The sequence below is a fragment of the Osmerus eperlanus genome, chromosome 23, assembly GCF_963692335.1.
Source record: "Osmerus eperlanus chromosome 23, fOsmEpe2.1, whole genome shotgun sequence".
Lineage (NCBI taxonomy): Eukaryota > Metazoa > Chordata > Actinopteri > Osmeriformes > Osmeridae > Osmerus > Osmerus eperlanus.
Window position 1 is genome coordinate 758,631 of NC_085040.1, and position 22,500 is coordinate 781,130.

The window sequence follows — 22,500 nt, forward strand, 5'->3', positions numbered from 1 at the left end:
TAACTCTCTCTCCCAACAGACTAACTCCCTCTCCAGCTCTCTCTCCCAACACACACTCACTCCCTCTCAACACACTCTCATCCTGTCTTTCTCTCTCCAAGCACCATCATTTGCTTATGTTTGCACACCCTCCCTCCCTCCACCTCTCCCTCCCTCCACCTCTCCCTCCCTCCACCCTCCCTCCCTCCCTCCTCTCCCTCCACCCTCCCCTCTCCCTCCAGCCTCCCTCTCTTCCTCCACCCTCCCTCCTACCCTCCCTCCCTCTCTCCAGTAGGAGGAAGTAAACCCAGTATTAGAGGCAGTCAACCCACACTCAACAGATGTGTATCTCTGGAAATATGTCAACAACAAAACACTCGACCCCTAAACAGAACAAGGTTCTGCTGAAAGGTAACATCTGCCAAGACTCCACATGTATAAACACACACGAGTCACCACACACACACACACACACACACACACACACACACACACACACACACACACACGGCTTCAGCAAGTCTTCCACTTGAAACATTCGAGAGCACAGTGGGAATATTCGGGTGTAGAATGCCCTCTCTGCATGTACTGACCTGTATGTGAACTGGGTACCGTGAGGAAGTTACCTTGCCTGTGTGCTGCCCAAAACCAGCTGAGAAACCAAACTAGATCACACACACACATGCAGTCCTATGTTTATTTACAGGCTATCAAATTCAGAATATTATCAATAACAGTAACTCATTTTGGTTAGGACTTTTAACTATAGGTTTTTAAAGGTTTAGATAGGAATCTGTGATGGGAATCAGGACTGGAGAATTCCAAGGTACCTGTACTTCCAACCGGTAATAAAGTCAAACAGGTTACTCACCTTCAGCGATGCGTGCGTTCCAGCGTAGATCAGGGCTGCCGACAAGCTGCAGTTTCTGCTACCTGTTGCTTCACAGCTGAAACCCTTGGTCTCTGGAGGGGGAGGGGCTTCTGGTCTGGAGGGGGAGGGGCTTTCGGTTTGGAGGGGGAGGGGCTTCTGGACTTTCTCAGACGGACTTGAGCTGCTTTTCGACATTACCCAACTTAACTCAGGCCTGACAGTGGTAGAGCCAGCTGTCTCCTCCTGAAGATTCCTAAATAAATAATAGTAATACTCCTAGTTGGTGGTCTTTATCAGTTATATGAATAATTATATTACTACTACTAGGAGCCACCAAGTCCTCCAGTTAACTGAATGAATAATAATAAATGTAATCATGAAATCGATATTCTTGTACAAACAAAACACTACAAACCTGCATTAATCCTCATGAGGAGAAAGAGCCAGTTTGTCTCTGACGTTTATTATTCATTCAATAACAAAAGATGGACCTCAATCGAAAGCAGATGTAAACAGGAAGTGAAGACAAACATTACAGTGATCAACAACACGCTTAAACTAACCAGCCTCTAGAATAACACACGTCAAAATTGCCACACACATCTTTTTATTTCTTATTTAAAAAAAACAACAGCACAAAAGTCAAGCTGTGTTACACAGAGTGTGTGGGGTCATATAGGGTGCCTCGTGTGTGTGTGTGTACGTGTGTAAAAAGGGAAGAGGTTTTAGACTGGTGAATGACCAGTTGATGTTTGTCTGATTCTAATATAAAGATGTTTAAACGGTTTTGAGATTCTGTCCATGAGGTTAAATGACTGCATGCAGTATTGTAGAAAAACTAGGTCTGGATGCGTCACAGTCAAATATCAAACCAGACCAAACCAGACTAAACTAGTCCAGTCTAGTTTAAACCAGACCAGACCATTCAAGTCTAGTATTGTCTTAATCAGACCAGTCTAAACCAACCGATCTTAAACCAGCCCAGACCAGTTTAAACCAATGGATCTTTAACCAGTCTAAACCAGCCCAAACCAGTTTAAACCTGCCCATTTTAAGACTGTTTGGAGGCAGAAGCACCATTGTCCTCGTCGTCAGGGGGACAGGCCACAAAGTCAGCGAGCATGGAAGCCATCACTTCCTCATCCAGCTAGGGGGGGGGGGGGGGGGGTGGGAGAGGGGGAACAAAAGATAAGAGATATGTCAACATGCAGTGACAGGGCAAGGAGCGAGGCATGCTGCTAGTTATCCACCCTTTTGATAAGGGTTTACACACCCAGCATGCTTTGCAAAGATAATGCTATGCTACAAGGCTAGGATAATGATTTTTTACCTTTTTCTTCTCTGTGCCTCCTTCCTCCTGTTGTTCTCTCTTCCGTTTAACCCCTTTGCCATCTTCTCCATCCGCCTCTCTCTCCTCGTCCTCTTCCGCCCCCCTCTCTCGCTCGGATCCCTCCCCCTCCTTCTCGCTCTGAGCCGATGAGCTCACTTCCTCCCTGGCCGAGTCCCCGCCCTCTTGAGCCTCTTCTCCTTCCCGATTGGGCGGCTGGTCGTCAGCGGTGCTCGTTTCCTGCGAAGCCTCCCGAATAGCCTCCCGTTGCTCGTGCTGATTGGACGGGCCTTCTTCCGAGGAGGAGGTTCCTTCCATCCGATTGGCTCCCGGCTCCCACAACCTTACTTCCTGTCTCTCTCCTTCCTCCTCCTCGGTCTCTTCCCTCTCCTCCAGCGCTCCCCCCGTCACGCACAGGATCTGAGGCATGGTCGGGTCGTTCATCCTGTCGTTCTCCTCCTCCTCTCCCTCCCTCTCTCCCTCCCTCTCTTCCTCCATCACCCCGATACTCTCCACCTCCTGCGTCTTCATCCCTTCGTCTCCGTACGGCATCCTCCCCGTCCCCAGTTCCTCTATCCCCCCTTCCCTCTCTCCCTCCACGTGGAATCCCCCCATCCCTCCCTCCTCCCCGACCTCTCCCCGGAGCCCCTCCCCCTCCTCCCTCCCCATCGGCCCTCTCCTGCCCTCCCCCTCCTCCCTCCCCATCGGCCCTCTCCTGCCCTCCCCCTCCTCCCTCCCCATCGGCCCTCTCCTGCCCTCCCCCTCCTCCCTCCCCATCGCCCCTCTCCTGCCCTCGCCTTCCAAACGAGGGATCTCACCCTCCTCCTCTTCGTCCTCCTCCTCGTCCTCCAGCCCCTCCTCTTCTTCCTCCTCCTCCTCTTCCTCCATCTCCTCCTCGTACTCCTCGCCCTCGTAGAAGTCCTCCTCTGCGTAGTCGCTGCCCTCCTCGTCCTCCAGCCCCTCCTCCTCCTCCTCCTCCTCGTCCTCCATCTCGTCCTCCTCGTCCTCGTCCGAGCTGTTGATGTTGATGACGGCCGAGTCCTCCTCGTTGGCCTGCTGCTGCTGCTGCAGCTGCCTGGAGGTCTGGGCCAGTTGGCTGTGAAGGGACTGCATCTGCAGGTTGATGCCCAGCGAAGAGGCCTGTCCCGGGGCCGGCGTCTGCAGCAGCATCTGCTGGAGCTGAGCTCCCGGCAGGGAGTCCCCCAGGCCACCGGGTGGCGCTGTGAGCTGGGCGGTGGAGTTGAGCGCCGGCACCAGAGACACCAGGGGGCCAGAGACGGGCGGGAAGGAGTTGATGGCGTTGGGGCCGGAGGAGGCGGCGGAGGGGGGGAGGATGGGGATGGTGATGGAGATGGTGGAGGAGGGGAGGTCGTTGGGGAGCGAGACGTCCATCGCGGACGCCCCGGCCACGCCCGTCGCCCCCGTCACCTCTCCTCCCTGGCCGCCGCCGGTTCCCGTCGCCGCCGCACCCGCGGCTGCCGGAAGCCCTGTCGCCGCGGCGCAGTCCTGGCTGCCTAGCGACAGCATCCCCGGGGGAACGATGACCACGCTGTCGTCAGAGTCGCTGTTCAGCGAGATCTCCACGTCGTCCGCCTCCTCTTTGTCGTAGCGGACGAACACGGGCCTCTGGCTCTCCGGGAGCCCCAGCCCGGCCAGCTCGGCCTGGTGGTGACGGGGGGACAGGAGCATCTCTCCTGGGGCACCCAGGTGACCTGGCTGGCCCGGAGGAACCAGGGGGAGGTGGTTCTCCAGGGAGCCCAGCAGGGAGGCGGGGCCCAGGCCCAGAGGGTGTCTGGCGGGGAAAGGGGGCCCAGGCGCTGGGCCCCCCAGGAGAGTGGGAAGGGTGAGGGAGGGGGCCTGGGAGGGGGCGAGGACCGGGGCGGGTTTGAGGGTGAGGGGGGGCAGGGGGAGGGAGATGGACGGGGTGCGGGGGTGGAGGAGGGAGTTGCATATGGTCAGCGCCTCCGTGCAGAAGGACGACACCTGGAGGGATGGCATGAGCGAGAGAGAGAGAGCAAGAGAGAGAGACAGAGTAAGATAGAGAGAGAGACAGTAAGATAGAGAGACAGAGAGAGAGAGAGAGACAGAGAGAGAGAGAGAGAGAGAGAGAGAGAGAGTGTAAGGTAGAGAGGGAGGGAGAGAGTGAGGGAGAGAGTGACAGAGAGAGAGAGTAAGATAGAGAGGGAGGGAGAGAGTGACAGAGAGAGACAGAGAGTAAGATAGAGAGAGGGAGAGTGACAGAGAGAGACAGAGAGAGAGTAAGATAGAGAGGGAGGGAGAGAGTGACAGAGACAGAGAGAGAGACAATGAAAACAAATGCTACTTCTCCACACTGTCGGCATGTATGAACACAGTTCCCTGATGCAACTGCATTCTCGGTGTGCAATACCAAACTGGTTTATTGACGAAAGAACAACAGCCTTGTGTTGCGAGAGATAAGGACTAGATTACAGCACACTGCACCAGAACACAGACTTCTACCACCAGTTTGTGTGTATGTATTTAGGGAGTCAGGTGGCTGAGCGGTTAGGGAAGCGGGCTAGTAATCAGAAGGTTGCCAGTTCGATTCCCGGCCATGCCAAATGACATTGTGTCCTTGGGCGAGGCACTTCACCCTACTTGCCTCGGGGGGAATGTCCCTGTACTTACTGTAAGTCGCTCTGGATCGCTCGCTCTGAGCGTCTGCTAAATGACTAAATGTTTTATATGTGTGTATGCTTTGTGTGTGTGTGACTTGTGTGCGTTTGTGTGTTCTGCGGTATATAATTAACCATGTGTGTGTGCTGTGTGCATTTAGATTGAAAACGGAAGTCTTATTTATACCTATAAGGAAAGAGGAGTTCAGATTAAAGGTTGCGTGTGTGTCTGTCCGTGCAAACCACACATTTGCTTACCCAAACATTAGACCTAGCGCTTCACATACGTGTGGGCGTGTATATATACACACATCTCTCTCTCCTCACCGTGGTGCTGTGTGTGTGTGGTGCTCTGTTTGTGTGTGTGCGTGTGTGCGCACGTGTGCCCTCACCATGGAGCTGTGTGTGTGTGTGTGTCCTCACCGTGGTGCTGTTGTCTCGGCGTCCCATGCTGAGCAGTGACACGGCGCAGGTGAGCGGGGGGGGCCAGCGGGGGGGGGGGCACCAGGATCAGGGCCAGCAGGAGGCGGTACAGCTCCCTGCGGGGGGCGGGGCCCCCGTACTGGCCGCTCGGCCCCCCAGGGCCCCGGGACCCCCCGTCCCCCCTGGCCTGCTGCTGCAGACGCACACACAGGGGCAACACCACGTCATGGAGGCGCTGCAGGGGAGGGGAGGGAGCGGACGAGGGGAGGGGCAGAGTTAGCACACACACACGTGAAAATACAAACATTTACATTTAGTCATTTAGCAGACGCTCTTATCCAGAGCGACTTACAGTAAGTACAGGGACATTCCCCCGAGGCAAGAAGGGTGAAGTGCCTTGCCCAAGGACACAACGTCATTTTGCACGGCCGGGAATCGAACTGGCAACCTTCAGATTACTAGCCCGATTCCCTAACGTGGTCTTTCAGACACACACTCAGAATCAGAATTCGGTTTATTCGCCATGTATGTTATACAAACACGGAATTTACTGTGGCAGGGAGGTGCAAACACTAAACATATACGAATCTTAAATTAAGTAAAGGTACAGAAGTTTAACTATTCCTAAGAACTAAACAATCTAAGAATAAAACAATTTAAATATAAAATATATATATAAGAATAAGAATGAGCAGCATGAGTGGTCAACATAGTGCAATCAGATACTGGGTTAAATAATGAATGAATGTCACACACACACACATCCTCTCTCTCACACACACACACACACACACACACACACAACAGACCTTGTGAAAGTCCTCCTTCAGCAGAGCTCCGCTGGTCAGTACGATGTGTCTGAGAGCTGCAACACAAACAGGAAATAGATCCAAAATCCGTTACAATACGCTACAAGACTTAAGATTCTTACAACACAGATGTCGAAATCTTAGTGACAAGGCTTCCAACACTAAGTACTTGACCACACCTCTCCTCGACAGGCCCCGCCCACTTACCCCTGAGCGCAGACAGACACGTGTCCTGATTGGCCAGGGCGTCTCCTTTCCTCTGGATGGAAGCCCCGCCCACATCACCAACAGCCAATCCCTTGGACCGCCGGGGGCCGGGCTTGCTGCCTGGACCCATAAGATCAGAGGATGCTGTCGATGGGCCCGCCCTCAACTGGAGGAGGAGACACGGAGGGAGGATGAAGGAGGGAGTGAGGAACCAGGTAGGGAGAAAAGTGTGGATGTGAGGGATGCAGAAGAGAGGAATATTTCAAAACAATAATGTTGGAATGCAATTATTCCTATTACTATTCTTAGATGTCTATGATTATTATTATGGGGTGGAAACCCTGTCCGTCCAGAAATGTGATTGGTCTTTCACCTTGACAGAGTCCGCTCCCGGCGTGATGTCACCCAGGAGGTGAGCGAATAGGAGCTCAGAGTGGGCGGGGCTACCCTGCAGGATGCCAGACGAAGCCCCGCCCACTCTCACCCACAGTACCAACGTTTTGAACACCGACACCCGCACTGCACTGTGGGAAACAGAGAGTGTGAGTGAGTGTGTGTGCGTATAGTGGGGGGGTGAGAGTGTGTATGTATGTGTAAATGTGTGTGTGGGTGTTACCTGAAGGCCCGCTGCTGTCCCAGGCTGCTCTCTGGTGGAGGACTCCAGGCTGCCAGGGTCTGGGAGAAAAGCCTCTGGAGCAGATTGGAGTACTGGACCATCCCCCCGCCCACCCTGACACACACACACACACACACAATAACACTCATTATCTACTTCATAAATGTTTTATTAAACTAACTAAATAACCAGATATTAGTGTAGCAGTGTGTGTGTGTGTACTTACGCAGAGATGAGCGCCTGCAGAACCTCCAGTGTGTGTGTGTGTACGCCAGGCAGCATCAGCAGCTTCACACAGCCGTCTCCCGTCAGGTTCTGGTAACACACACCAGCGTCAACACACACGTGTGTGTGTGTGTGTGTATGTGTGTGTGCGTACACATGGGCAGGCATCAAGGTGTGTGTGTGTGTGTGTGTATGGTGGGTGTGTGTCTGTGTGTGTGTGTGTGTGTATATGGCATGTGTGTGTGTGAGGTGTGTGTGTATGGTATGTGTGTGTGAGGTGTGTATGGTATGTGTGTGAGGTGTGTGTGTGTGAGGTGTGTCTGTGTGAGGTGTGTGTCTGTGTGAGGTGTGTGTGTGTGTGAGGTGTGTCTGTGTGAGGTGTGTGTGTGTGAGGTGTGTGTGTGTGAGGTGTGTGTGTGTGAGGTGTGTGTGTGTGAGGTGTGTGTGTGTGAGGTGTGTGTGTGTGAGGTGTGTGTGTGTAACACTCACTATGCTCTTGCAGCTGACGGCCAGGGCGCGACACACCAGGTTGAGGACCTGCTGCACGGGCAGACGCACAGCTGAGGCTGGGTCCACACTGTGGGGGGAGGAGAGAGGTGGTGGAGGAGAGAGGGAGAGAGACAGAGAGAGGTGATGGAGGAGAGAGGGAGAGAGACAGAGAGAGGTGATGGAGGACAGAGGGTAGAGAGAAGTGATGGAGGAGAGAGACAGAGAGGTGATGGAGGAGAGAGGGGTGAGACAGAGAGAGGTGGTGGAGGAGAGAGACAGAGAGAGGTGATGGAGGAGAGAGGGGGGAGGAGGGAGAGTAAATCACAGTGTGTAAGTGTGGGTGTGTGAGCTGTGTATGAATGTGTTCCTGAGATTGTGTGTGTGTGTACCCGAGTGTGTGTACCTGAGTGTGTGTGTGTGTACCCGAGTGTGTGTACCTGAGTGTGTGTGTGTGTACCTGAGTGTGTGTACCTGAGTGTGTGTGTGTACCTGAGTGTGTGTGTGAGGGCCAGACACACCGCCCGGTAGCGGTGCTGCACCTGCAGCAGGACCAGGGGGTCTGTGTCGTCCAGGAGGGGGTAGGGCAGCTCCACGCCCGGGCCCTCGTACTGCACCGTCCCCTCTGCACCACCAGGGGGCACACTCCGTTACTCACACAGAACACCAACCACCACACTCTGTTACATACACAGCACACCACCACCACCAAAACTGTACCTGGCTCTGAACTTTGGTAGAGCTGTGCCAGCAAGCCATTGGCTGATGCCAGCAGACAGTGGATCTGATTGGTCCAGCCCTCCGCTCTGCCCCCGCCTCCTCCTCTCTCCAAGACTCCGCCCAGACAGGGCAGGCGACCGTAACACTCACACGCCATCTGGAGACAGAGACAGACAGAGACAGAGACAGAGAGAGAGAGAGAGAGAGAGAGAATGAGGGGAGGAAGAAAGGAGAGAGAGAGAGAGAGAGAGAGAGAGAGAGAGAGAGAGAGAGAGAGAGAGAGAGAGAGAGAGAGAGAGAGAGAGAGAGAGAGAGAGAGAGAGAGAGAGAGAGAGAGAGAGGAGAGGAGGAGGAGGAAGAGAGGAGAGAAGGAGGGGGAGGGGAGAGAGAGAGAGGAAGAAAGGAGAGAAGGAGGGGGAGGGGAGAGAGAGAGAGAGGAAGAAAGGAGAGAGAGAGATAGAGAGAGAGAAGGGAAGGGAAGGAAAGAGAGGAGAGAGAGAAGGAGGGAGTGGAAGAGGGGGAAAAGTGAGAGAGGGGATGAGGCAAGTGAAAGAGAGAACATTGAGGCAAACCAGATTAGAGTATGAGGTGGAAGAGAGGAAGTTATGGTTGGATGAAATATTCAATATGAAGGATGACAAAGCCCAACGTGACTGACCTCTTGTATTTTAAGATGGGCATTGTCCATCCTGGACAGAAAATAGGCTCCCAACTTATCCTGTAGAGACAGGCGTCACGCAACAACACAGTATGAAACACAACTGGGCTCCACAAATACTTAGTATCTGTAAATACGGTGTGTAAATACGGGGTTGGTTTGTTTTCTCACCCTGAGCGAGCCACAGGCTCTGGGGTAGTACATCATACAGGCCGTCATGCCCTCCATTGCTGCTAGGTGGCACTGTCACACAAACACACACACACACAAACATGTTCAGCGCATGTTCCACACCCTAGCATGGACACATCACTTATCAAGATTTAGAGAGAGAGAGAAACAGAGAGACATAGAGAGAGAGAAACGGAGAGGGAGAGAGAAAGAGTGAGTGATAAAGGAGAAACTTTAGGGGAAAATCTCACAACAGGTGTGAGGTCAGCAGCACAGCCCAGCCCGGGGTGACCGGACCGGCTCTCCCCAGACCAGGAGCAACAGAGACCAGCGCTCACCTCAGACTTGAGGCCTAGGAGGGAGGTGAGGATCCCCAGGGTAGAGTTGAGGCCCACCTCCCGGGCGAGCTCCGGCAGCTGGGAGGAGAACTGGAGCAGATCCTGGAGAACACTCACCGCCAGCTGGAGGGACGGGAGAGGAGCCTGGGACTGAGAGGGAGGAGGAGGAGAGAGGGAGGGAGGAGAGAGGGAGGGAGAGAGGGAGGAGAGGAGTAGAAGAGAGGGAGGAGAGAGGGAGGGAGGAGAGAGGGAGGAGAGGAGTAGAAGAGAGGGAGGAGAGAGGGAAGTGATAAGAAAAGGATAAGAGCATGGAAGTGATGTGTGTGTGTGTAGTGTGTGTGTGCATGGTGTATGTGTGTGTCCTGTGTGAGCACCCTACCTGTATAACCTGTTGAACGGACCTCAGCCATGACAGACAGTGCTGCTGAAACACCTCACTTGAGGAGTCCTTCACCAACACCGACAGCAAGCACAAGCCTTCAAATCTGACACACACACACACACACACACACACAGAGAAGGAGAGAGAGGGAGCGAAAGAGAGAAACTGGGCGTCAGAGAGACACACGCTTTAAGTTATCTCCTAAAAACTGCGATCCGTTCAATCAATTCCCTATCGCCCACCGTGTTGCTATAGCGACGCACCTGGTTTTGCTGGAGCTGAGCTTCGCGTTGATGAGACCCACGAGTCCCCCCACGGCACCAGAACTCTGTAGGATGAAAACGACTTGTTTTCAAGTGACAGGCCAAAACCACCGAGACGATTTGTAAAAGCTTTGCTAAGTTATCGTAAGCTTGTGTGTTATAGCTAGTGTAGTGTCACACTGGTGTACATAAAAGGAAATACAAATGCAAAGCGGGCCGGTCCATCTCAGTGTAGCCTGTACACTGACGTTGCTACGAAGCGGTTGGGAGTTAGACTATCAGTTAGCCTGCTAGCTGATATTACCTGTGTCGAGACCACGCCATGTTCCCGGTAATTTGATAGAAGTGCGGGAAGATACTCGGGCCGTTGCTCTTTCAGAAGAGACACCAAACCCTCCGTTAAACGCATACTGTTTGGGCCATGCAGCCAAGCCGATGTAGCCATCTTGCTCGCCACTTCGCCACGCAACGGCGTCAGAATAAAGCGACCAACCTGGAGATATGGTTGATGACGTAAATATAATGCGACTTCAGATAAAGTCTGTGGGATTTAATATGTTAGGTTGCTCTCTAGTTGAGGGGTAAAAACGGTTGGTGTCTGTATACGCGCTTTAGAGTTCGATGGTCGTTATAAATTCACTGTTATCGTGCCTTGTGAGGTTAGTGAGTTAATTGTATCCGCCTGGACCGTCGAGGAGGAGCGAAGTGGTACTGATGGCTAACGACAGACTTCGAGCGCTCGAGGAGACCGAGAAGGAAATCGCGATGATTCTGCAGTGTGCTGGTCCGTGCACTATTGACATCCCGTCGCAATCATCAGACGTGTATTTTTCTTATAACGTTGGTGTTTACAAATGTCTTTATTTTGTGTTTAGTCTGTTAAACAGTGTTTCTTATTCATAACCTCTCATCGGTCTCCTAGGCAACATCGTACTGGAGCTGTCAAAAGACAAACACAACGCCAGTTTCCTGGACCGACAGCTCGGCCAGTTTCAAGGTTCCGTTAACAGAGTGGAGAGCGAGCTCAGCTCACAGATCCGCTACCTCACTCAGGTAGGTTCCGCATCATGAAACACACACACACACACCCTCTGATAAACTCTTAGTCGGTCGACACTTGACACCCACCCCTCCACCCCCCAGGTGGCCACAGGTCAGCCCCACGAGGGCTCCACCTACTCGGCCAGGAAGGACTGCCAGATGGCCCTGAACCGTGCTGAGTACGCCCGCGTCAAGCTAGGGGAGCTAGGACGCACCTGCGAGCTCACACTGGACCCTCAGACCTGAGGAGGGAGAGCTGGAGGAGGGAGGGAGGACTTGATAACGACCACTCCTTATCAGGCTACATGATCAGAGGAGATGGGGACAGAGAGACGAAGCTGAAATGATCTGACAGAGAAGATGAAGGGTCAGATGTTTGTCAACGTTGGCAGCTTGATGTGTGCATGTGCGTGAGGTCAGGAGGTTCGTTTTTCAGTCTGTTGAGAAGATGAGGTGCTGTGTCGTCGTATTTTGTATAGCTCATAAGAGTATGGTACCAGGAGATCTTTTGTATTAAAACTTTTTTTCACTGTGTTCGTGGGCTTGTGTGTTGATACTATCAGTCTCCTAACACACACACACAGACACACACAGATACTCCAATAGTGAGACAGAGACAACGGTGTATGTTAACAGTTTTTTCATATTTTTTAATTTTCTAAAATGCAGTACAAAATAAAGAAGCAACATATATTTTCCAATGTTTGTTTTTTTCTGAGTAACATTTTAAAATATTGTACTTTTTTCATTTACGTTTTTTTTCAGTTTTATTGACTAAAATAACATATTGCTTATACATCTTTCCTCGATAACAATATACTTTTTCTCATCGTATCTGTGAATTAATTAAATTACCAGGTAGCACTGAAGTATCATTCTATGAATCGCATGTTTAGTAGTAATAGTTGTAGTAGCTTAAATTTGTCCTTTAGATAAAAAAAATCTAGTAAAATAGACTTGGAACACGGCAGTCTACTATGACGTGATGGCGTGCGTTTCCATGGATACCTCAACTAAGATGGAAGGGAACAAAATCAAAACATTTCTGCACTTGACTTGACAGAACGGGGGAGACAATCTGATTAACATTTTTTTTAACATAAAAATAATCCAATATAAGAACATTTACATGGGACGTCTCCTGTGTTTTGGAGTTCTAAAAAGGTCTATCACAATTATTAGTCACAACGTTTTCATATTGTTGCCAGTGCATTGTAAGAATGCCATGCCATGCATCCAATCACAATATGAACATACAGACTGTGACGTCGGCGTGTGACGTTACGTTTCGCGATGTTGTTGATGCCTCAGAAGATCTACAGTTTCTCGTCACCTGCTAACATTGCTAGCACACGAGCCGTGTCACACTAAACGACAGATTCTTTAAAACCGTGTTTAAACACTGGCGGACGGACGGACAAATGGAATTTACAGAAGTTGAATTCAGGCTGCACACGATAAAAAATACATTCTTGTCTTTGAACAAAAACGTCTGAGGGGTACCCAGACGACTCGGCCCTACAGGACGAGAAGCCCTGGAGAAGGGAGGGGTAGGAGGGGGGTAGGAGGAGGGGTACCCGATCCAAACCTATGAAGTCTAGAAACAGAATTGCTAGAGTTTCTATTTGAGGGTTTTGTTTTGGTGCTAGACCCTGATGTGTACGGGACAGCGTAGCCAAGGGGACCTGGGGGGGACTGGCTACGCCCCTGGTACGGGAATAAAAAGAAGATAAAACAGTGTATGGAGAAACAGGAAGTGTCTGTGTACTCTCTTATTCTGTGTGCCGCAACGAACCAACAGAGAGAAGAAGGAAAAATATAGTATATATATAGTAGTATATAGTAAATCAGACTAAACTAGTTGACAACCGATCTGAAAGTCCAAGCCAAGCGACAGTCTCTGCAATGGATTCAGATCTTCCTTCCTGCATGTTTGGCCTTTTCCTTTCGTTTAACAGACTGGAGCGAGAGCTGTGTACTAAGACCGGCTTCCCACGTCCATGACCGAGTGGCAGAACATCTACAGCAGACGAGCCTACAGCAGGGTCTTCATCATCATCATCATCACCTGATTCTTTACCACGCAAAATACAACAATGTCGTTTTTCACCCATAAAAGGACAAGTAACGACAACATTTGAATTAAGTATATCTCTGGAGAATATAACAACAAAAATAATATATATATATATATTTGCCCTCCTTCCACTTGATTCGTGTCCTAAGATCTGTCTCTATATAGATTTTAGGAGGAAAATAACAATGCTGGTTTCAAAACTCTATATAAGACCAAACTATATAAGACTTATAGTAGGAGAGACACAGAACCAAACTATGCCTTTTACAGACCGACCTAGGATCACATCTCACCTGACCCCAGATCTGTGCTTACAATCCAATATATTTCGGGACTTCTACATCAAATATACAGCAGTCCTATCCCTGAACCCGACACACAGAGCAGCACTTCCTCTACCTGACACCAGGGGGCGCCATGACACCCAGCTCCATCCCCTGGCATTAGCGTGTGTGCGCGTACGCCCACGTCCTTCCTGTCCTTCTACAAGCCCACAACGCCACACTGCAGGCCCACTGACACACGCATCTCGTTTATGGACGCAAAACACACCTCTGCCTGTAAGATGGTATCTAAACGCACACCTCTACTTCATGGACACAGTCACTGTTCACACCGTAATAGATAAACAACATAATAGATAAGGTAGTCGTGTGTGTGTGTGTGTAGGGAGAAGTGCCATAGTCAAATCAATCATCATTAATCAAGAAGGAAAAACATGACGACAATAATAATTGCATAAACCCTATGCTTGTGTTCCCTATAAGTAGTTGTGCAGAGAGAGAGATTTAACATGGTTCTGACATCATAGCCAACATCTGCTCCACCTCCACTGAGACCTCACAAACACAATCAACCCTGAATCTACGGATCCAAACATAGAATATATACCTAACGATGTTGGACGGCTTTTTCCCCCAGATCTCTCCATCTCTCCCTTCACTTCTGCCCCACTTTCTCTCTCTTTCATTCATTTGTTCTCTGTTTCTGACCCTGGGTTTAGAGAAAGAAGGCAGGGAGAGAGGAGTAGGGAGAGGAGAGGATGAGAGAGAGGAGAGGATGAGAGGAGAGAATGAGAGGAAAAGAGAGGAGAGGAGGATGAGAGGATGAGAGGAGAGGAAAAGGGAGGAGAGAATGAGAGGAGAGAGAGGAGAGGATGAGAGGAAAAGAGAGGAGAGGATGAGAGAGAGGAGAGGATGAGAGGAGAGGAGAGAGGAGAAGAGAGGATGAGAGAGAAGAGAGGAGAAGATGAGAGAAAAGAGAAGATGAGAGGAGAGGAGGAGAGATGAGAAGAAAGGAGGACATGAGATGAGGAGGGAGAGAGAGGAAGAGAAGAAGAGGGATGAGAGAACGGGGATGTGCTGTAGGCCGTTGAGACCAGGGACTCTCCTAGCCCCTCAAGCCCAGGTTGGGTGTCTGGTATTGGGGGAGGGAGAGCTAGCAGAAGTGGTCATCCTCATCCTTGTCATCCTTCATTCCCTTCAGCCGCAGACGCGCAAAGTCCTCGAACACAAAATCATCATCCTGAGAGAAATTACTGAGGGAGAGAAGGAGAGAGAGAGAGAGAGAGAGAGAGAGAGAGAGAGAGAGAGAGAGAGAGAGAGAGAGAGGGAGAAAGAGAGGGAGAGCAGCAGGAGATGATTAGTATTGTGTCCAACAAAATAAATATTTACAAACACACACCTATATACACTTACACACACACACACACACACACACACACTTACTTACTTGGTCTCAAACTCTATCAGGTTGGTGTCCACTGGGGCATCTGATTCTGGAACAGCTATAGGAGAACAAAAACATTACTGCTAAGCCTGGAGAAAATTACACACACACACATACACCTGCACACACACACACCTGACTGTGGCCTGGAGGGGGGTTGGTCAGAGGGTTTGGGGTGCATCAGAACGAAGGGCAGCTCCACAGAGACATCCCTGTAAGGACACACACACACACCATCACATCAGTCAGGACCAGCTGAACTCTGGGCTGCTCTTTAGGGCATGACTTGTAAAAGGGCAACATAAATACAGTTAGATTTGATGTGATTGGAGTGGGAGAAAGAGAGAGTGAGTGTGTGTGAGGGCATGTGAGTGTGTGTGTGAGGGCGTGTGAGTGTGTGTGTGAGGGCGTGTGTGTGTGTGTGTGAGGGCATGTGAGTGTGTGTGTGAGGGCGTGTGAGTGTGTGTGTGAGGGCGTGTGTGTGTGTGTGTGAGGGCGTGTGTGTGTGAGGGCGTGTGTGTGTGTGTGTGAGGGCGTGTGTGTGTGTGTGTGAGGGCGTGTGTGTGTGAGGGCGTGTGTGTGTGTGTGTGAGGGCGTGTGTGTGTGTGTGTGAGGGCATGTGAGTGTGTGTGTGAGGGCGTGTGTGTGTGTGTGTGTGTGTGTGTGTGTGTGTGTGTGTGTGTGTGAGGGCGTGTGTGAGGGCGTGTGTGTGTGTGTGTGTGAGTGTGTGTGTGAGTGTGTGTGTGTGTGAGGGCGTGTGTGTGTGTGTGTGTGTGAGGGCGTGTGTGTGTGTGTGTGTGAGTGTGTGTGTGAGGGCGTGTGAGTGTGTGTGTGAGGGCGTGTGTGTGTGTGTGTGAGGGCGTGTGTGAGGGCGTGTGTGTGTGTGTGTGTGTGTGTGTGTGTGTGAGTGTGTGTGAGTGTGTGTGTGTGTGTGTGTGTGTGTGTGTGTGTGTGTGTGTGTGTGTGACCTACCCTCCGCGGGACACCACCAGTTTGACCTTGACTCTGTAGGACACCAGGATTCCCAGGACCTCCTTATTAGACACGTCTTTCACTCTGGGAACACACAGACACACACACACACACCGACACACACATTTTACATTTACATTTAGTCATTTAGCAGACGCTCTTACCCAGAGCGACTTACAGTAAGTACAGGACATTCCCCCTGAGGCAAGTGGGGTGAAGTGCCTTGCCCAAGGACACAACGTCAGTTGACACGGCCGGGAATCGAACTGGCAACCTTCAGATTACTAGCACGATTCCCTAACCGCTCAGCCACCTGACACACACAGACACACACACGACATGAGGCACACAGCACATGATTGTTTCATGCAACATTCTTCTGATGTCTGTCGTATGTGTGTCTCAATGTGTGTGTGTGTGTGTCTCACCAGAGTGTGCGTGTGTTGGTGTGTGTTGTATCTGTGTGTGTGTCTCACTAGAGTGTGTGTGTGTTGTATGTGTGTGTGTGTGTCTCACTAGAGTGTGTGTGTGTTGTATGTGTGTGTGTGTGTCTCACTAGAGTGTGTGTGTGTTGTATCTGTGTGTGTGTGTCTCACTAGAGTGTGTGTGTGTGTCTCACTAGAGTGTGTGTGTGTTGTATGTGTGTGTGTGTGTCTCACTAGAGTGTGTGTGTGTTGTATGTGTGTCTCACTAGAGTGTGTGTGTGTTGTATGTGCGTGTGTGTGTGTCTCACTAGAGTGTGTGTGTGTTGTATGTGTGTGTGTGTGTCTCACTAGAGTGTGTGTGTGTCTCACTAGAGTGTGTGTGTGTTGTATGTGTGTCTCACTAGAGTGTGTGTGTGTTGTATGTGTGTGTGTGTGTCTCACTAGAGTGTGTGTGTGTCTCACTAGAGTGTGTGTGTGTCTCACTAGAGTGTGTGTGTGTGTTGTATGTGTGTGTGTGTGTCTCACTAGAGTGTGTGTGTGTCTCACTAGAGTGTGTGTGTGTGTTTTGTATGTGTGTGTGTGTGTCTCACTAGAGTGTGTGTGTGTTGTATGTGTGTGTGTGTGTCTCACTAGAGTGTGTGTGTGTTGTATGTGTGTGTGTGTGTCTCACTAGAGTGTGTGTGTGTTGTATGTGTGTGTGTGTGTCTCACTAGAGTGTGTGTGTGTCTCACTAGAGTGTGCGTGTGTTGTATGTGTGTGTGTGTGTCTCACTAGAGTGTGTGTGTGTTGTATGTGTGTGTGTGTGTCTCACTAGAGTGTGTGTGTGTTGTATCTGTGTGTGTGTGTCTCACTAGAGTGTGTGTGTGTGTGTCTCACTAGAGTGTGTGTGTGTTGTATGTGTGTGTGTGTGTCTCACTAGAGTGTGTGTGTGTCTCACTAGAGTGTGTGTGTGTTGTATGTGTGTGTGTGTGTCTCACTAGAGTGTGTGTGTGTTGTATGTGTGTGTGTGTGTCTCACTAGAGTGTGTGTGTGTTGTATGTGTGTGTGTGTGTCTCACTAGAGTGTGTGTGTGTTGTATGTGTGTGTGTGTGTCTCACTAGAGTGTGTGTGTGTTGTATGTGTGTGTGTGTGTCTCACTAGAGTGTGTGTGTGTGTTGTATGTGTGTGTGTGTGTCTCACTAGAGTGTGTGTGTGTTGTATGTGTGTGTGTGTGTCTCACTAGAGTGTGTGTGTGTTGTATGTGTGTGTGTGTGTCTCACTAGAGTGTGTGTGTGTTGTATGTGTGTGTGTGTCTCACTAGAGTGTGTGTGTGTTGTATGTGTGTGTGTGTGTCTCACTAGAGTGTGTGTGTGTTGTATGTGTGTGTGTGTGTCTCACTAGAGTGTGTGTGTGTCTCACTAGAGTGTGTGTGTGTGTTGTATGTGTGTGTGTGTGTCTCACTAGAGTGTGTGTGTGTCTCACTAGAGTGTGTGTGTGTTGTATGTGTGTGTGTGTGCCTCACATGGTGGAGGAGGCCAGGTTGGTGTCCTCGTGTTTCAGTTTGCCGTCCAGGGCCAGCCCTCTCTTCTCCCTATTGTTGGTCAGCGTGGGGGTGAGGGTATACACCTTACAGAACGTAGAGCTGGGGGACACCTGGTCACTGGGGGAGGGGGGGGGGGGGGAGGGGAGGGGGGGGGTATAAGTGGGGGAGGGGGGGTAAAGGGATGAGGAGGCAGAGAGAAAGAGATGGATTACATCTCTCCATCTTCATGCTTTTCGCTTCCAGAGGTGCTGAGAGGTCAAGCAGCCAGAGGCCGGCAGCTTCAAGGAGTCCCATCTGGTCCAATCAGGGTTGTTGGATTGTCAGATGCATCAATCAGTCACAGAGACAGTCACGGTAACCACATACCACCTACCAAGCAACACGACTCCACTGGACCAGGGTTGTGTGTGTGTGTGTGGACCTATTTGTGTGCATGTGTTTAGAGACAGTTAAACAGAAGTGTCACAAAAAGCTGATATGAGGAAAAGATTCATAGTTCTCTGTAGGACAATAAAAAGACATTCAGGATCACATCAGCTTAAGAAATGCAGTCAAACATTTGAACTAAAATGATTTTTAAAGTTGAAGATTTTTATAATGTAGAACTTCTGATTTTAGAATGTAAACATTTAGAATGTTAGAATTTAGAATGTTAGAATTTAGAATGTTAGAATTTACAACTTTAAAACTGAGAATTGTAGAAATCTAGAACGTAGAACTGGGCCAGGGCAGCTCTGATGTCATATTTAAGGGACGGGGGCGTACCTTGACTTCAGTCAGAGTTTGGGAGAGAGGGATGAGGGGTTGTCGGGGGTGACGTGTTCCGTTTCCACGGTTACTCACCGGTCGGAGGTGTGCCCTACAGCCTTGCTGTAGGCGTCAGAGGAGTGGAGGATCACCTCTGTCACCTGCACAACTGAGACAGCAATACCCACAACACGCAAGGGAAGCGGGGCGGGGAGGGAGAACTGCCATGAAGTCATAACATGAAGACCAAGGGGGGGTCTGAAGGATCGATCGCTGTGATGTCATAAGGAAGGGACGAAAGCGCTGACGGGTCAAGCTGTGCCGGGGGAGGGGCGGGGGTTGTTTCAAAGGACCATGGGACGGGGTGATGTCATATTTAAGGGACGGGGTGTCTGAAGGCAGAGGGATGCGTCTTGGGGCCAACAATATAGAATGTAACAGTATTTGTTAATACACAGAAGGAGTATCAAATAAAACACAGAACGATAGGAAATAATACATAAAATGGGAAATAAAACAGGAAATAAAAGCTAAATAAATGGTCGATTACATCAGTATCAGTTTGTCCAAACCTGGATGTCCTTGGTGTGCATTCAACATCCCATTCCAACACACACTCTCATACACACCCCGACAAGACAGACAACAGGAGACATGGAGGAGAGGAGGAGAGAGGGATGGAGGGAGAGAGAGACAAAGGGAGAGAGAGAGGTAGAGATAGAGAGAGGGGTAGAGAGAGGTAGAGAGAGAGACAAAGGGAGAGAGAGGTAGAGAGAGAGAGACAAAGGGAGAGAGAGGTAGAAAGAGGTACAGAGAGGTAGAGGTAGAGAAAGAGAGAGAGAGAGAGACAAAGGGAGAGAGAAGTAGAGAGAGAGAGACAAAGGGAGAAAGAGGTAGAGGTAGACAGAGAGACAAAGAGAGAGAGGTAGAGAGAGAGAGGTAGAGAGAGAGAGGTAGAGAGAGAGAGAGGTAGAGAGAGAGAGGTAGAGAGAGAGAGAGGTAGAGAGACGTAGAGAGAGAGATAGGGGGAAGAGAGAGGTAGAGAGAAGTAGAGAGAGAGAGAGAGAGAGAGAGAGAGAGAGAGAGAGAGAGAGAGAGAGAGAGAGAGGGAGGAGGTACTTACTCAGTCTCTGAATGGGCTACAGGACACTTGTACTGAGCGGTGCTGAACAGACAGATATCAGCATACTGGCGTACTGCAGGAGAGAGGGGAGGGCAGGGTTAACACACACACAACACCTGCACTCATACACACACACACCTACACACACACACACACACACACTCATACACACACTGTAAGGAAGATACAGGGTTAACACACAAGGAGAACGAATACACACACCTGGACACACATGAGCATGCAGAGTCAGTGAGTGTGTGTGTGTGTCAGTGTGTGTGTGTGACCTACCGGATATCTTGACCCTCTTCACTGTCTTGGTGGAGTTGTTGGTGACATGGACGTTCACGCTGATTGGCTCTCCGTGGTAGTAGAGCTGGACACACACACACACATGGTGAGTATGTCTGTGAAACACACGAGTTGTGCGTCTGTTGGGCCAGACTGTGTTGAGACAGAGGTGTGTGTGTGTGAGTGTACCAGGTCTGTGAGTGGTGTGTGTGTGAGTGTACCAGGTCTGTGAGTGTGTGTGTGTGAGTGTACCAGGTCTGTGAGTGTGTGTGTGTGAGTGTACCAGGTCTGTGAGTGTGTGTGTGTGAGTGTACCAGGTCTGTGAGTGTGTGTGTGTGCGTGTACCAGGTCTGTGAGTGTTTGTGTGTGTGTGTCAGGGAGCCAGGTGGCTGAGCGGTTAGGGAATCGGGCTAGTAATCTGAAGGTTGCCAGTTCGTGCCAAATTACGTTGTGTCCTTGGGCAAGGCACTTCACCCTACTTGCCTCGGGGGGAATGTCCCTGTACTTACTGTAAGTCGCTCTGGATAAGAGCGTCTGCTGAATGACTAAATGTAAAATGACTGAATGTGTGTGTACCAGGTCTGTGTGTGTGTACCTCCTTATCCAGCGAGGCCTCCAGGTGCAGGGAGCGGTCGGACATGAGGAAGCTGCGGGTGGTCTCCACCATGGGCTGAGGCCCCGGCTTCTCTGGAGCATACTGCACCTTCCTGATCACCAGGCGCACAGAGTTCCTGCTCACACACACACACACACACACACTAAGATACTCTACACACTCATCCCTAGCAGGGTCGGACCTCTAGTGGATCACACACACACACGTACACTCACACCCCATCCTCCCACCTCTTGTGGATCTTCTCCTCGACTGTTTTGGCGCAGAACGCTCGCACCTCGAAGTCCACGCCGCACGCCTTCCCAGTGTCCTCAGGGCCCGGCTGAAGGGTTACAGAGCAGGGCAGGTTCTGGGGGATCTGACACACACACACACACACACACCACCATGAACACACACCACCATGAACACACACAACCATGAACACACACCACCATGAACACACACAACCATGAACACACACCACCATGAACACACACCACCATGAACACACACAACCATGAACACACACAACCGAACACACACCACCATGAACACACACCACCATGAACACACACCACCATGAACACACACCACCATGAACACACACAACCATGAACACACACCACCATGAACACACACAACCATGGACAGCATGAATGTGTGTGTGGATAAGTGTGTGTGTGCTCATGGTAAAGTTGAAGGGATGTGTGTATGTGTGTGTGCTCACAATTAAGTTGAAGGGGTGGGCGTGCTGGTGTGTGTGTGTGTGTGTGTGTGTGTGCTCACAGTGAAGTTGAAGGGGGTGGGCGTGCTGGTGTGTGTGTGTGTGTGTGTGTGTGCTCACAGTGAAGTTGAAGGGGTGGGCGTGCTGGTGTGTGTGTGTGTGTGTGCTTACAGTGAAGTTGAAGGGGGGGGCGTGCTGGTGTGTGTGTGTGTGCTTACAGTGAAGTTGAAGGGGTGGGCGTGCTGGTGTGTGTGTGTGTGTGTGCTCACAGTGAAGTTGAAGGGGTGGGCGTGCTGGTGTGTGTGTGTGTGTGTGCTCACAGTGAAGTTGAAGGGGTGGGCGTGCTGGTGTGTGTGTGTGTGTGTGCTCACAGTGAAGTTGAAGGGGTGGGCGTGCTGGTGTGTGTGTGTGTGCTCACAGTGAAGTTGAAGGGGTGGGCGTGCTGGTGTGTGTGTGTGTGCTTACAGTGAAGTTGAAGGGGTGGGCGTGCTGGTGTGTGTGTGTGTGCTTACAGTGAAGTTGAAGGGGTGGGCGTGCTGGTGTGTGTGTGTGTGTGTGCTTACAGTGAAGTTGAAGGGGTGGGCGTGCTGGCCCAGCTTCTTCAGCAGCCTCTCCTGCAGGCGGCTCAGCGGGAGCTTCTCCTCCGGCAGCTGGGGGAACGCCTGGAACGTGGAGATGTACAGATCCTTCCGGAACGACAGGCCCAGCACGTCCAGGTCCTCTCGGCCGTACCGGAACGCACAGGTCAGGGTCACGAAGACTGGGGGAGGGAGAGGGATGGGAGGGGAGGGAGGGGGTGGGGAGGGGAGGGAGGGAGGGAGGGAGAAAGGGGTGGACACACCGTGTTACACAATTCTGATTCTGAATCACTAAATCATTGTATAGAGTAACAACACACACACACACACTACATACCTTTCCTGTCTTTTAAGTACTCCGGATCTATAAGCAACACTCCATCTACAGAAATAGAGAAAGGTGTTAATATACACATACAATGAACACACACCACACCACACACACACTTACTACCTGATACAAGCATTAGAATGATGATGGAGCATGTGTGTGTGTGTGTGTGCGTGTGTGCGTGTGTGAGTGAGTTTGGTAAACAACATGAAACTGTTTTGTGTGGAGCTTTTAG

At 50.7% G+C, this 22,500-nt stretch overlaps 4 protein-coding genes across 5 annotated transcripts in view; 1 reads left to right on the plus strand and 3 right to left on the minus strand.

Moving 5' to 3' along the window:
• alox12 (arachidonate 12-lipoxygenase) overlaps positions 1 to 923 on the minus strand; it is an 8,916-nt gene extending 7,993 nt beyond the window's left edge. Inside the window, exon 1 of one of the 2 annotated variants that reach the window (XM_062449054.1) lies at positions 851 to 923. The gene's annotated coding sequence lies outside the window, so the exon portion shown is untranslated. Of the gene's footprint in view, positions 1 to 572; positions 638 to 850 lie in introns of those variants that run through there. The other variant, XM_062449055.1, reaches the window with a different exon arrangement.
• Positions 924 to 1,277: 354 nt separating this feature from the next.
• pelp1 (proline, glutamate and leucine rich protein 1) lies at positions 1,278 to 10,606 on the minus strand. Its single transcript, XM_062449838.1, is given in 19 exon segments — positions 1,278 to 1,997; positions 2,181 to 2,868; positions 2,974 to 4,160; positions 5,237 to 5,314; positions 5,316 to 5,471; positions 6,046 to 6,101; positions 6,253 to 6,418; positions 6,626 to 6,776; positions 6,869 to 6,982; positions 7,095 to 7,183; positions 7,583 to 7,670; positions 8,072 to 8,204; positions 8,300 to 8,456; positions 8,958 to 9,017; positions 9,129 to 9,200; positions 9,467 to 9,616; positions 9,846 to 9,951; positions 10,112 to 10,176; positions 10,416 to 10,606. Coding segments are annotated over 19 exon segments (3,753 nt in total). The 5' UTR covers positions 10,557 to 10,606; the 3' UTR covers positions 1,278 to 1,901.
• Positions 10,603 to 11,686, plus strand: med11 (mediator complex subunit 11). Its single transcript, XM_062449837.1, has 3 exons — positions 10,603 to 10,895; positions 11,034 to 11,164; positions 11,255 to 11,686. Exons 1-3 carry the CDS (start codon positions 10,826 to 10,828, stop codon positions 11,396 to 11,398), a joined length of 345 nt encoding a protein of 114 aa, XP_062305821.1. The 5' UTR covers positions 10,603 to 10,825; the 3' UTR covers positions 11,399 to 11,686.
• Positions 11,687 to 11,777: 91 nt separating this feature from the next.
• Positions 11,778 to 22,500, minus strand: part of arrb2b (arrestin, beta 2b) — a 25,741-nt gene continuing 15,018 nt past the window's right edge. The window contains exons 4-14 of the mRNA XM_062449836.1: positions 22,272 to 22,316; positions 21,920 to 22,116; positions 20,881 to 21,008; positions 20,630 to 20,765; positions 20,035 to 20,119; positions 19,747 to 19,819; positions 17,856 to 17,993; positions 15,930 to 16,013; positions 15,093 to 15,169; positions 14,961 to 15,015; positions 11,778 to 14,766 (exon numbers count right to left, since the gene is read on the minus strand). Coding sequence (XP_062305820.1) covers positions 14,667 to 14,766; positions 14,961 to 15,015; positions 15,093 to 15,169; positions 15,930 to 16,013; positions 17,856 to 17,993; positions 19,747 to 19,819; positions 20,035 to 20,119; positions 20,630 to 20,765; positions 20,881 to 21,008; positions 21,920 to 22,116; positions 22,272 to 22,316 — 1,118 coding nt within the window. The 3' untranslated portion in view covers positions 11,778 to 14,666. The remainder of the gene's footprint in view (positions 14,767 to 14,960; positions 15,016 to 15,092; positions 15,170 to 15,929; positions 16,014 to 17,855; positions 17,994 to 19,746; positions 19,820 to 20,034; positions 20,120 to 20,629; positions 20,766 to 20,880; positions 21,009 to 21,919; positions 22,117 to 22,271; positions 22,317 to 22,500) is intronic.